The following is an 11817-nucleotide window of genomic DNA, read 5'->3' as shown; positions in this document are numbered from 1 at the left end:
GTATTTAAATTACATATAAGACCTAACAAGACAAAAACTACATAAAAGATGTAGCAAGACAAAAATGATGTAGTGAGACAAAACAGACCTGTGGAGAACCAGTGAGGTTCAGGTAGTTTTGTACAGAAACAGCTGTTAGAAAAATGTTTAACTTTTATACTTGTGTACATACAGTATTTTATACTGTGTACATTTCGGAGCCTGTACTTTCTCACTTTTACTTGGGTAAATGAGTTGAATCAGTAGTTCTACTTTTCCCAGAATCCTTTTCTACACAAGTACCCATACTTCTGCTTGTGGAAAAAATGTGTGTACTTTTGCCACCTTTGATGAAATACTGCAGTAAGGCTCTCAGACAAGCAGCTCATCAAAATAATAGTCTTCTGTTAATGTCATGCTACTGTCACTGTCACGTGAGCCTTTGTGTGTATGTATGTGTGTGTGTGAGTTTTATTCTTTGTAGTCAGTCTTGGTGTAAAAGTTTATTTGCTCTTCCTCTGCTCTGTTCTTGAGTTTTGAGGCCTTGCAGTGAGGCCTTGTGGAGAAAAGTAGCTGTTGCTTTAAATCTTCTAATGCTGCCATAAATTCTTCTGACGGACCTTTAGCACAAACTAATAAACCACATCGCCTGGCTGATAAAACACAGGTACACACCCATATAGGTGATAATATACAGAATATTCATACACATAACATCTGTGTGTATAAACTAAACACAAGCTAAAACTCTCTGCTGACATAACAAAGAATACTTCAATTTCTGGGGGGCTGACATACATGCTGGGCTTCACACTCATTTACACGCAAGTGCATGTTCTCGCACGCACGCACACACACACACACACACACACACACACACACACAGACCGCCCCCTCATCAGCACACCCACAATAGAAAGTGCACTCTGGTCCAGTGATTTTTTCCTCGGCGGCCGTACACCTGAGAAGAGAGAGGAAAACGGTCTCTGGACTGGAGGTAAGAACATGAAGTTGTTTTTTTTTTCTGCTTTTGCTTCTGTTTATGAAACTTACAGCTCTGTTTCTGTCAACCGATCAAACTGAATGTCATTATGAAGTATTTCAAATGATCCATACTGGGAGCTGTTTATTTGTCCAGCCAGTATTTACACACAGGGCCTCTGTTCCAGTGTGCTCACTGATCATGTGTGGTGAATTTTGACCTCTCATGTGATTTTTGTGGTCTTCTGTTTGCTTGTTTTTGTTTAATAATATAGTCTCCATAAAAAGTGGTAATGTTAGCCCACATTAAAATAAGTATAGGGTTTTTGTTTCCCTGCGAGTACAGATTTATGCTGAGGACTTGATCAACACTAAGAGTCCAGGTGGTGAAAGGTGAAAGGCCATTTTTGATCAAAAGCTGATGTTAATAAATATTAACGTATATTTATTACAGCAAGACGAGAAATTAAGCCACGATGAGTTAGGAGTTACAACTTGTTAATGTCATGAACAGACACAACTGTGTCTGGGACACTCTTTGGGCAGCTGAAGATGATCAGCCATTTTTTATATAAATTACATCACAATACGTCTCTAAATGGATCCAGAATTAACATCCGCCAAGTGCCAAATACAATTAAATTTTGGGTGGCTGGTAAATAATTTGGAAGCACGGCGAAAGGCCAGGCAACACATGGTTGGGCTGTGGGTGAGCTAACGTAACTTGTCAGTCAAAAGAACATAAAAAACAAAGATTAATTTAATCTAAAATCAGCTACGTTTAAAATAAGCAAATCCAGATTTAAATCGAAGCATAGCTCTGTTGCACAATTAAAACCTAATCTCAGTTTAGTAAATCAAAGTTTATTGATGTAAACAGAGATTAATCTTTATGGAGACGCTTGCTTAGATAAATAGTCTAACTAACTATATAAGAAGGTGAAAACCGTAAATCTTTGCCAGCACTATATTCCTTAACAAAACATTACATTGCAAGCAAAGTTACATTGTTTTTAGCTAAACAAAGAGTCAGACTGTCTGGAAACAACTAGCAGAACATCTGGAACAATAAGATGCATCATAAAACAAAAAGTTTTTTGAGTCTGACTCCTAACTTCCTCTGAGGAACTTGATTTTTTTTTTTTTTTGCTCAATCTCTATCGAAAAAAAACAACAAAAACAAATCTTAAATCTCAGCCATTCTAATAGTTAAACCTCTTCAAGTGTCAGTTTTACATTTTGGTGCAACTGAAATAAATGTAATATAGGTTTAGAGTAGAAACAATACTGAGGTTTATATGGATAAAAAGTGCACCACAAAGTTAAACCATGATTTAATCTGGTTTAAAAATTAACCGTGTTGGCGTGATCACACCTTAAAGTAATAAAGTAAAAGTGTTCAACGCAGCTCATTTTGAATTATTTTGTGTAAGACTACAACTAAACATTTTCCTTATGTGTAAGTCTGCTGATTATCATGGATTGTTTGGTGTCTAACAAATACTCAAAATGGCAAGAAATGTTGTCACCTCAAAATGATTAAGAATGAATCAAAATCATTAATTATTATTAGGTAATTAAAAGGAAGCACAGCAAATCATCATATTTGTGGAGCTGCAGTTGTTATTGAGAAATACTGGATACTGTCTGTAAAACATCAACTTTTCAAGAACCAAGAACAGTCTTCGTCTCAGCTTTGTGACAATGCATCATGGATTTTGGTTTATGTAGCTGAAAAGTAAAAGATAAAGAATTTTGTTCTTTCAAAATCCTGAACATCGAGTTCTGCAAAATTTATTTTAGACAACATCCTACAATGTGTCAGGCTTTTATAATTTAGAATTAAGGCCACGTTATGGACAAAAAAGAGAGGATTTTAATTTAGCTTTTTGCGGAAAAAAGTCAAAATATCGAGAAAAGGCTGAACTTTAGTATTATTTTAAGGCAGAAAAAATAACCAGAAGAGGAAAGTTGATAAAGTTGATATGATAAGAACAAAGTTGAAACACCATGTTGGGAATAAAGTGGTAAAGGAATTTCAACTTTAGACTTAAGCCTCAACAATTCAACCTTATTCTCAAAATGCAACATTTAAAGAAAATCTTGTCTTCTGATTTATTTTTTCCCTTATGTCTGACCTTAATACTCTTGACGTCGATACCTTTGACTTCCTTATACACTACTACCTCAATATTTCTGTTGCTAACCTCGTAATGGAACAAAACTTTATTAGATCATTGCATAATATAAACAGCCATTGGAAGTAGACCAAATGACTGTAAACTATAAGAGGTAACTGCAGGACAAACTGTTTTCACTGTGAGATGTGCTGCTGTCACTCTATTATCTCTCCACCTGCATGTAGGGGCAGCCAATAAAATATTCTTAGGTCATGGACAAAACATTTATGGGTCTCAAGTTCAAAGTATATTATCCTGGAAGAGAACCAGAAAGAGAACCACCATGTGTTAACTCTTGTTAATCAAGTCGATAGAGAGATAAAATGTTTGTAGATAAATAAATAATTGATGGTAAAAATCAATAAGCAGTGTTTTGCATGTTTCCCCCTCAGGTTTGTACTGTGGTCTTTGACTCCACGTCCATTTTGTTCCATCAAGATAGATAGATATACCACACAGCCTGAAGGATGCCATCACACTACCTTCTAGAGTAAGACACTTTTCTTCTGTTTTGTGGACAATGATTTTACCTCTTTTACTTCTGACCTCATTAAAACAAAAAAGTATTGAAGTGATACCTCTGTCCTTTGTCACAACTTGTGCTCTCACTATTGATTAAGGTGACAAAATAATGAAATGACCATATAGCGCTGCAATTACACTAATTCCGGACATATTTCATGTTTCCTGTGTTTCATGGGTTATGCACATTACAAATATAGTATTATTTTTCTTTCTTTCATTCAGAATCAAATAAATGTACAATATGTTATCCTATATGTATGCTCAGTAAATGTGGGGTCAGTTAAACCCTGGAGAGAACTAAACCTGTTTTACCTCTTATGAAAAAGCAGTAGTAAAATTTCAAAAACAGAAATTCAAATACATTTTTTTATATATAGCTGAGAGCTCTGAGATCTGAGACAGAGGTAATGTCTCATTTTCTGCAGCTCATGCCTGAAATATGTCATCAGTTCAAAATCATTTTCATAAGCAGTCCTCAACTGTAGGTTCTCCGTGCTCAGATCCCTGCAGTTTGGATAAGGCAGAGAAATTACCTGGTTAACTTATTTTAAATAAGTAGCTAACATCACCTAACATAAATGGAACAAGATGCAAGATGACAATCACATGATGCAAGTGAAGTGATACACATAATGTTATGCATCTTAAAACTTTTAATAATGTTTTGGTTTTGTCCATCGGCACAACCCTACTTTATACTATGTCAAAAGCCCAATGTGTCTTATACAGCTGTGAACAGGTACCTTTAACATCTGTATGAGTCGCTGAACGGTGTGACCAAATGTTGGTATTTGGCGACTTAAGAATCAGGCTGTAATTTAGAGCGTTAATGTCTTTTTAAATGCAATTTATTTTCAGAGTTTCTATGTTTTACAGCATTTTAATGAAAAGTTTTGTCTTTCTCTTCTTGCCTCCCACACCTTTACCTTCTCATTGACACTCCCTTCTTTGCCTCTTCTTTTTCCTACTACACTCATCCTCATCTCACCTTTGAAACCTTTTGCACTCTATCTTCTGTTTCACAACCATCTCCATCTTTCTCATCCTCCTGTCACGCACCTTCTCTTCCTTTTCCCCTTCTTCTTCAAGGATCTTTCTGGGCATGCTGGGCTTCGGCCTCTGCATCCTGTTCTGCACGACCTTCTGCAGGGTGTGCAGCCACTTTAGGGCGGAGCAGCTTGAGAACCAGGCGAGGAGGCGCAATGAGCAGGAGGGGCGCCCTCCTCCAATATATTTCATCCCCTTCCCTAGAGGCATGTCACAGCAGGACAGCGAAGACCACTTCAGGGGGCCTCAACACAACCAGGAGCTCCAATCACCCCCCCGATACAGTGTTGCTGCCTACAATGGGCCCCCACCTTCCTACAATGAGGTGATTTTAAAACAAAACCTCTCAGCACACAGACCATTTTCACATAAAACTAATGCATAAAATCTATGTCAATGTGTATTTCCTCAAATTTAAATTTCTTTTTGTTTCTTTCTGTGTATTTCAGCTGGGAATTAAGCCTGATGATCTTCCCCCTGCTTACACAGAGTATAACACTCCTGTATATCCCAACTCTCCCACACCTCCTCACACAGACATGGTTCAACCACAAACACAGTCACAACAATAAGAAGCCATCACAATGTGCCTGTGTTGACGCTATGGACAGTCTTGATTACTGGACTCATGGACTACTGGAGTTTCTAAAGTTTTAAAGATTATTTTTTATCATGTGCTTGTTTTTTGTTTGTTTGTTTGTTGTTGTGGTGATGATGTGGGGATAAAAGCTGTGGAAATAGCACCAGGTTTAAAGCCACGAGTTTACAGCATCTCTTATAAGGGAGCCACTGAAACACTTCAGACATAAACTATATTTTATTCCCATGAATGATGATTGTTAAAATGTGATCTTTGCACTGCATTTCTGCACTTGCTGTTTTTATCTCCAACATGAAGGTTATACTGTTGGTCCTTGTTCGTTTGCATGTCTCTCTTTTCATTAGAAGGATATCTCAAAACCACTTTAAAGAGATAAATGAAATTAGTTTAAATTCAGATGCGAATATGACTCTAATAGTGCCACCATGTGGCCTTTTATGAAGCACTTTGTTTTGACTTATGTCTCCAGAATCATGATGACTGGGTGTTATTTTCGTAGGTATTCATGCCAGCATGCATTTACCATTAAATGTTTTCTCACCAGTTTATCGTGTCGTCATAAAATCTGATGCATTCTATGTATGAGCTGCTTATTATATTTGAATTATGACAGTGTGTTCTTTAGTTTCAACCAAATTTAGACTGCACATATTAATTTTGTGCGATCCTACAAAATTTTGTAGCATTTTTCTGATGGCAGCATGACAGTTGAACATAATTGACTTTCTCGGCACAATGTGAATATTCTACTATTCTTTCCTTTCTTTTTTTTTCTAGACTGTCTAGCAAAACTCTATTGTACTGCCAGACTTTTGAATGGGCTTTGGGGAGACATTCAGGGTGACAAATTAGACCTCTGAGCCAGTGTGCACTAAATACATTAATGACAGGTTGGAAATGTGCAAAAACATGTTTTGCAGATGCTAGACATCAAACAAAAGCCAGAGTCAATATCATATTAAGAAGTTGTAAGCTGTAAATTGAGTACTTCTCAGCAGAAGATAACATTAGCTCGGAGCTTTACCTGGCAAGGCCTGTCTTCCTCAGGCAGCTGCCTCAGAACTACACATGCCTTTAGGAGTATAATGTCAGTTTCATTCAGACTCGCCCTGGTCTGCTGCAGCCTGTACCCACTGCAGACATCTTTATCAAGTGGATGGGATGACTTGTTATGATGAATGATTTTACCCTGCAAAAAACATACATTCAAAGACAGGATTTAAATAGCTGCCAAAATCATGGACACTATCATCCACTTCTCCACTTCTATTACTGTGAGATGCTCGATGTTTTCTTTCATCAGAATTACAAGTTTAGAAGATTGTTCAGCCTTACAGGTATGTGCTCTCTTAGTGCTTTGTAATCTGTATTTGGTTTATGTGTTCTGTAATATAAAACAATGAACTCAGTTCAGCCTTGAGGCAAAAGCAGAGACACCCAGAATGTGTGAAAACATTTTTTTTTTTGACATGTCACAGTTGTTTTCAGTGATTGAATGATGATCAAGAACAACTTTTAGAGAGACTATGATGACTTGTTCTCAGGTAAACAAACTTTAGTTTTCTGTGAGTTCTAATTTGATTTTGTTGTGTACTTGTACATTCATATTTATGTCCTGAAATTGAATTATACATTTTTTTTCTTTCCCTGTTGTCCTTATGTCCTTTTTGGTGACACTAGACAAACAAACATACTGTTGAGTTGTTGTGTCCCACAGTATTTCCCTGAAAGCTGAAAGCAAAATTTTGACGGTCAGAGGCGTGCTGTGTATCGACGATCTTTCTCAAATGATGTGAATACGTAAAGTATTGATATGAAACTACTGTTTTAACAGCCTGCTCTGACGCCAAGAGACCTTTAATTTAGCAATAATGATACTGTAAATGAAATCTGTCAATAAGCAAATAGCACAAAAGAATGGTTTATATCTCAGGACAAAATGTAGTAGCTGGTCTACTATCAGATCTCTGGATAGAATAACAAAACACTTGTGTCACTCAAAAGATGTGTCTGTAATATCTGATTTAATTGGAAATATAGACTAAATATAGTTTAATACCACATTTCTATGTAAATGTAAGTTCAAAGTGATGATATTATAATTTGCATATCATGTTTTTCAAGAAGCGATAAATATAGCGCTGTAACTGAAAACTCTGTTGTATATTAACATTTAGGTTGAAGATCTTTTCTTAAATCCTTGTGATAAGCAAAGCATATTATTGCAATTTTAAATGTATTTGAACAAAAGTGGAATAAACTATGATATTTTTTGCACAGATGCAGCATGATGAGACTTCTGAAATTGAAAGCTGCAGGGGAAGTTTGCGGTGGCAATCATTATCCCCGACAGGTGAACCCTCCCGTCTCTTTAGCGGAAGTTCTTTGTTGTTTCCAAACTTCTCACTGTTTATACTCTTTATACTTTATACCTTACTCCTGTCAGAATTACTACACCCACTAGAGGTTGCAACCTAACCATGAATGGACATATTAAACACATAGATGAGATCAACTGGCCGCAGCAGGAGGTGGAGACAAAAAGCTGCAGTCAAGTCAAAAAGGTTCTAGCAGATTTAAGGGAATATGCAAAAAGTGTTACTAACATCCTGTTAGGTCACCTGTTGGCTACCTGTAGTTTGCAGACTACACGTTCATAGCTTAAGAAATAAAGTGTGTTCTTGATCACTGATGACACTGAAGTAGAAGAGATCCCCTTCTGCATGATCTTCTGTTCTTTCGTCTGTCCTATATTATCTTATTTATGATAGATTTGTATCCTTAACCCTTTCTGAATCTTGTGTCACTGGTCTTGACCGTAGATGCATTATAATGAATTAGACTGCAAATGAAAAAACGGTGCCCATCCATCCAGTCTCTTTTATAATGGTGACTTATGGGGTAAAATGCTTTTTGGGCTGGTGGGGAATTTCTTGCTGCAATACAGCAAGTAGCCACTGGGAAACATGATATGAATGATCATACCCTCAGGCCGTTCAACACATCGACCCTGATGCACAAGCACTGTGGTAGTTGAACGAGGACCTGCCACCAAAAAATAAAAAGATAATAAAAAAAAACACAAGATAAGAAAATTCCTCTTCAAGGGATAATAAAGTGAGGTGAAATGAAACCAGACACTATGAGATTCACAGAATTTGGAAGGGATACATAACAGCATATCCTAGTTTTTCTTTAAGTATTGTAAATAACATTAGAAAATGGTTACCACATTCATAAGTCAATATATGGAATTGTACCTGAGGTTTCTGGAGAGGCTGAGGTTAGGTTTGAGTGCAGCACTCTGTAACTTGTCTTGCACTAACCATTGTGTAAGCTTCTGATTTTGATCTGATTTTTCAGAGAAGAGCAGTTTTAGGTTTAGTTTGGGTCCAACGTGACTTGTAGAAGAAGAGGCTGCAGCATTAGATGGAGAAACTGCAGCAGAGCCCACAGCTGCTGAAGGAGCTGGACCAGCAGCAGCAGCAACGTCAGCTCTGACTGTGTGCTCCTGAGGTGTCTGAAAAAATAAATAAACCCACAGCCATGAATACAAGGCAATCTTAATTACATATATTATGGTCAGCTTCTTAAATATGAGTATTTTCTGATTTCTTTACTCCTCTCTGACAGTAAACTTAATATCTTTGAGTTGTGGACAAAACAAGACATTTGAAGATGTCATCTTGGACAAATTTTTACAGTTTGGTGTTTTCTATTCCATTCCAGGTTTTTGTGAGCGCCATAAGTTACTGACCTTACTGTAGGACTCCATAGTCTCAGAAAAACTAAACCAAATTTAAGCCATGTACATGAAAGCTACTGAAATGTCCTGGTTTAACCAGTACAGAATAAGCTTTACTCCTGCATTAATCTAAACCCTGTCTGTCAAACCAGCCCTTTATTTTCAAAGCAATTTCATGTATTAATTTATTAACTAAATCAAGTTGGTGCAAGGAATGACAGCTAAAGCTGATATTTTGCTGCATTTAGTAACTGCCACTGTTTCAGTTGTAAATGCTTAAGAGTTTATGGAACATTAAACATAACTGGAACCTCTTCCATCATTTAATCACTGAAATGTTGAAATGAATCATGAAATAAAGTATAAATATAAAGTGATCCTACCAGCAACAGACTAGATAGCATATTTATGCTCTTTTAGAATGAAATTCCAATAAAAATGGATTATTATGGGATAAAATATTCAACTTAATACAAGATAGAAATATAAATCAAAATTATGAGATTAAAAACTCATTATTTATTTATATTAGATTTTAAAAAAAATGAGATAAAGGGTCAAACTTATGATATAAAAAGTCAGTTTTGTAAGATTTAAATAATCAAGCTTACTACATAAAAAGTAATTACTGAGATTTATATATAAAAAACAATATTATGAGATAATAAAACATTATAATGAGATAAAAGGTCAAAGGTCGGCCCCTCCCATGTGAGACATCCGTGGCCGAGGGGGAAAAAACCTGCAGGATTCAGGAGAGAAGCTTTTGGGCAATTTTCTGGAGCGTATAGCCTGTAGAGTGTGAGGTCAGTGGAGGGTTGGAACCAGTTCATGCTGGTTCCAGCAGTACCAGTATCACAGCAAAGATCCAGTATTTCCTGCTTTTGTCAGTGAAGCTGCAAGAGGGGGATGAAGACAGGCTGCAGGACTGGACAGAAAGATGGTCGCAGAGACAGAAAAGTCAGTCAATTTAGATCAGTCAGAAGCTTGCTGTCATCATCGCGTTTGAGTTGATGTGAAGACGACCAGGGTCATAGCCAGGATTTTAGAAATACTGAGGTGATTAGTTGTATATCCACCACTGTAATATAAAACTATGCATCCTGAGAGCAACAATAATCATGTGGAAATAATTCAAGTGCTAACACATAGATGAAAATGAAAACTCTGTTAGAATCTAACACAAGATAAGTCATAAATATGGCCAAAATCAATCTTTTTCAGTTCAGTTATTATATTGAAATGACTTTCACTGTCAAACTAAGTGAGCAGAGGAGCACAACTGCAGGATTTTTCAGGTTTTTCTGTATGTAGACAAGACCTAATAAATGGGTACTCTCATTCCCAGCTGTCATTGTGGCAAGAGGTGGGGTGCACCCCGGACAGGTCGCCAGTTATGTGTCATCCAGCCTCACTCTTACCATTTTGGTCAGTCCAGCAGAGTCCACTCTTGAACCAAAAGTATGACTTAACAGGAGCATTTGAAAAGGGGTGAGAATGTTCCTTTGACCGGGCATGAGAGGCAACAAAAAATAGAATAATGCCATTAAGGTTCCCAGGTTTGGCAGACCTGTATAGTTCTTAACTTTTTCACCATCCTCTCCAAAGAAACCATTGAACATCCTGCACTCATTGAGTTCACGCCGCAGCTTTCTGTTTTCTTCCAACAGGCGGTTTACTTCTGCACGCCTGAGCACACAAAAGTTACATTCAGTCTGTGTCACATCCTGACTGGTGTCGTGTGTCTCATCCTCAGTAATGAGCTGATCACTTTCATGTGTCTCCTCCTCAGTGTGCAGCTGACCACTTTCTTCTCTAGCGTCAGGTGTCCCTTTGTCAGTCTGTTGCTCACTGCTTTCCTCACCAGGCTTAGGAGTCCCCTCCTCAGTATGTAGCTCTCCAGTTTCTACATCCTTGTGGACCTCCATCTCTGCCGCTTGCAGTGTCTCTATCCATAGCTGCTCCTGCCTACTTTGTCTTGCAGAGCGTGCAGTGTTTGTGGGTGTAACAGATGTGTGGCCCAGATGCAGGGATGGTGCCCAGTCTGGGTCAGTCTTCATCATTTCGTGAGCCGGTTGACCTGCAATCACATGTAAGGTTTTAATTAGAAAGCTAGTTAACATTGGATGCTTCGAGATGCTGAGAGCAAACAGGCATGAAGGGAGATATCATGTCTAAAGTGATGTCCTTCCATCTCACCACTACGACCCAGGCCACCCGACGCCTGTGGATGAGACACACAGCAGTGATGTGCGATCCATCTGTTTGTCTCCTAAGCAGATGTCACCCATCACATCAGCTGGCTTCAGTGAAAACATCGGTGCTGCGGAGAAACCAGACCGAAGCTCTAAACGCTTGTTCCCTGTTCCCACAAAGGTGGGAATATGACTATGACTTCAAGGCACAACAGAAAGGTTGATACAACAAATGACACGGAAGAGAAAAATAACTTTAAAGAAAGGATTTCAGAACAGAAGGCAGGTCTAATCATTAAACCAATCATATAGTATATTTACTCACATCATGGGAAAATTTTATTTTTAAGTAGGTCCAAATGTAGGCAATAGTGTCACTAACAAATGAAAAATCTTGTACGCACAGTAAAGGGTGATCACTTCATAGTATTACCTTATGTAGGTAGTTATCTAACTAGTACCATCAACAAAGGGTACAGTGTCTTTATAGATACATCAACAAGTGTTGATATTAGTTTTGCATACTCAAGTAAACAAGTTAGTCTAACTTTTGTGCACTCACTA

The 11817-nt window shown here is 37.6% G+C and overlaps 2 protein-coding genes across 2 annotated transcripts; one reads left to right on the top strand and one right to left on the bottom strand.

Annotated features, from left to right (window-relative positions):
* The first annotated feature begins 3592 nt into the window (after positions 1-3592).
* LOC146320258 (uncharacterized) lies at positions 3593-5859 on the top strand. The gene is made up of 3 exons (XM_084728455.1): positions 3593-3630; positions 4755-5037; positions 5162-5859. Exons 1-3 carry the CDS (start codon positions 3608-3610, stop codon positions 5282-5284), a joined length of 429 nt encoding a protein of 142 aa, XP_084584581.1. The 5' UTR covers positions 3593-3607; the 3' UTR covers positions 5285-5859.
* Positions 5860-10403: 4544 nt separating this feature from the next.
* Positions 10404-11282, bottom strand: LOC146320257 (uncharacterized). Its single transcript, XM_084728454.1, has one exon. The coding sequence runs from the start codon at positions 11179-11181 to the stop codon at positions 10453-10455; it is 729 nt and encodes a 242-aa protein (XP_084584580.1). The 5' UTR covers positions 11182-11282; the 3' UTR covers positions 10404-10452.
* Between the last annotated feature and the right edge of the window lie 535 nt (positions 11283-11817).

Source organism: Lutjanus erythropterus, chromosome 10, assembly GCF_056507025.1.
Source record: "Lutjanus erythropterus isolate fLutEry1 chromosome 10, fLutEry1.hap2, whole genome shotgun sequence".
Lineage (NCBI taxonomy): Eukaryota > Metazoa > Chordata > Actinopteri > Lutjaniformes > Lutjanidae > Lutjanus > Lutjanus erythropterus.
Note: the sequence above shows the minus strand (reverse complement) of the source record. Positions and strands in the feature narration are given on the sequence as shown.

Bases quoted from the DNA above. Each gene is read 5' to 3' on its own strand.
- LOC146320258 (XM_084728455.1), top strand. From the start codon at position 3,608: ATGCCATCACACTACCTTCTAGA. The intron at 3,631-4,754 runs GTAAGACACTTT...TTCTTCTTCAAG, and splicing joins CCATCACACTACCTTCTAGA to GATCTTTCTGGGCATGCTGG. The intron at 5,038-5,161 runs GTGATTTTAAAA...TGTGTATTTCAG, and splicing joins CCCCACCTTCCTACAATGAG to CTGGGAATTAAGCCTGATGA.
- LOC146320257 (XM_084728454.1), bottom strand. From the start codon at position 11,181: ATGTTAACTAGCTTTCTAATTAAAACCTTACATGTGATTGCAGGTCAA.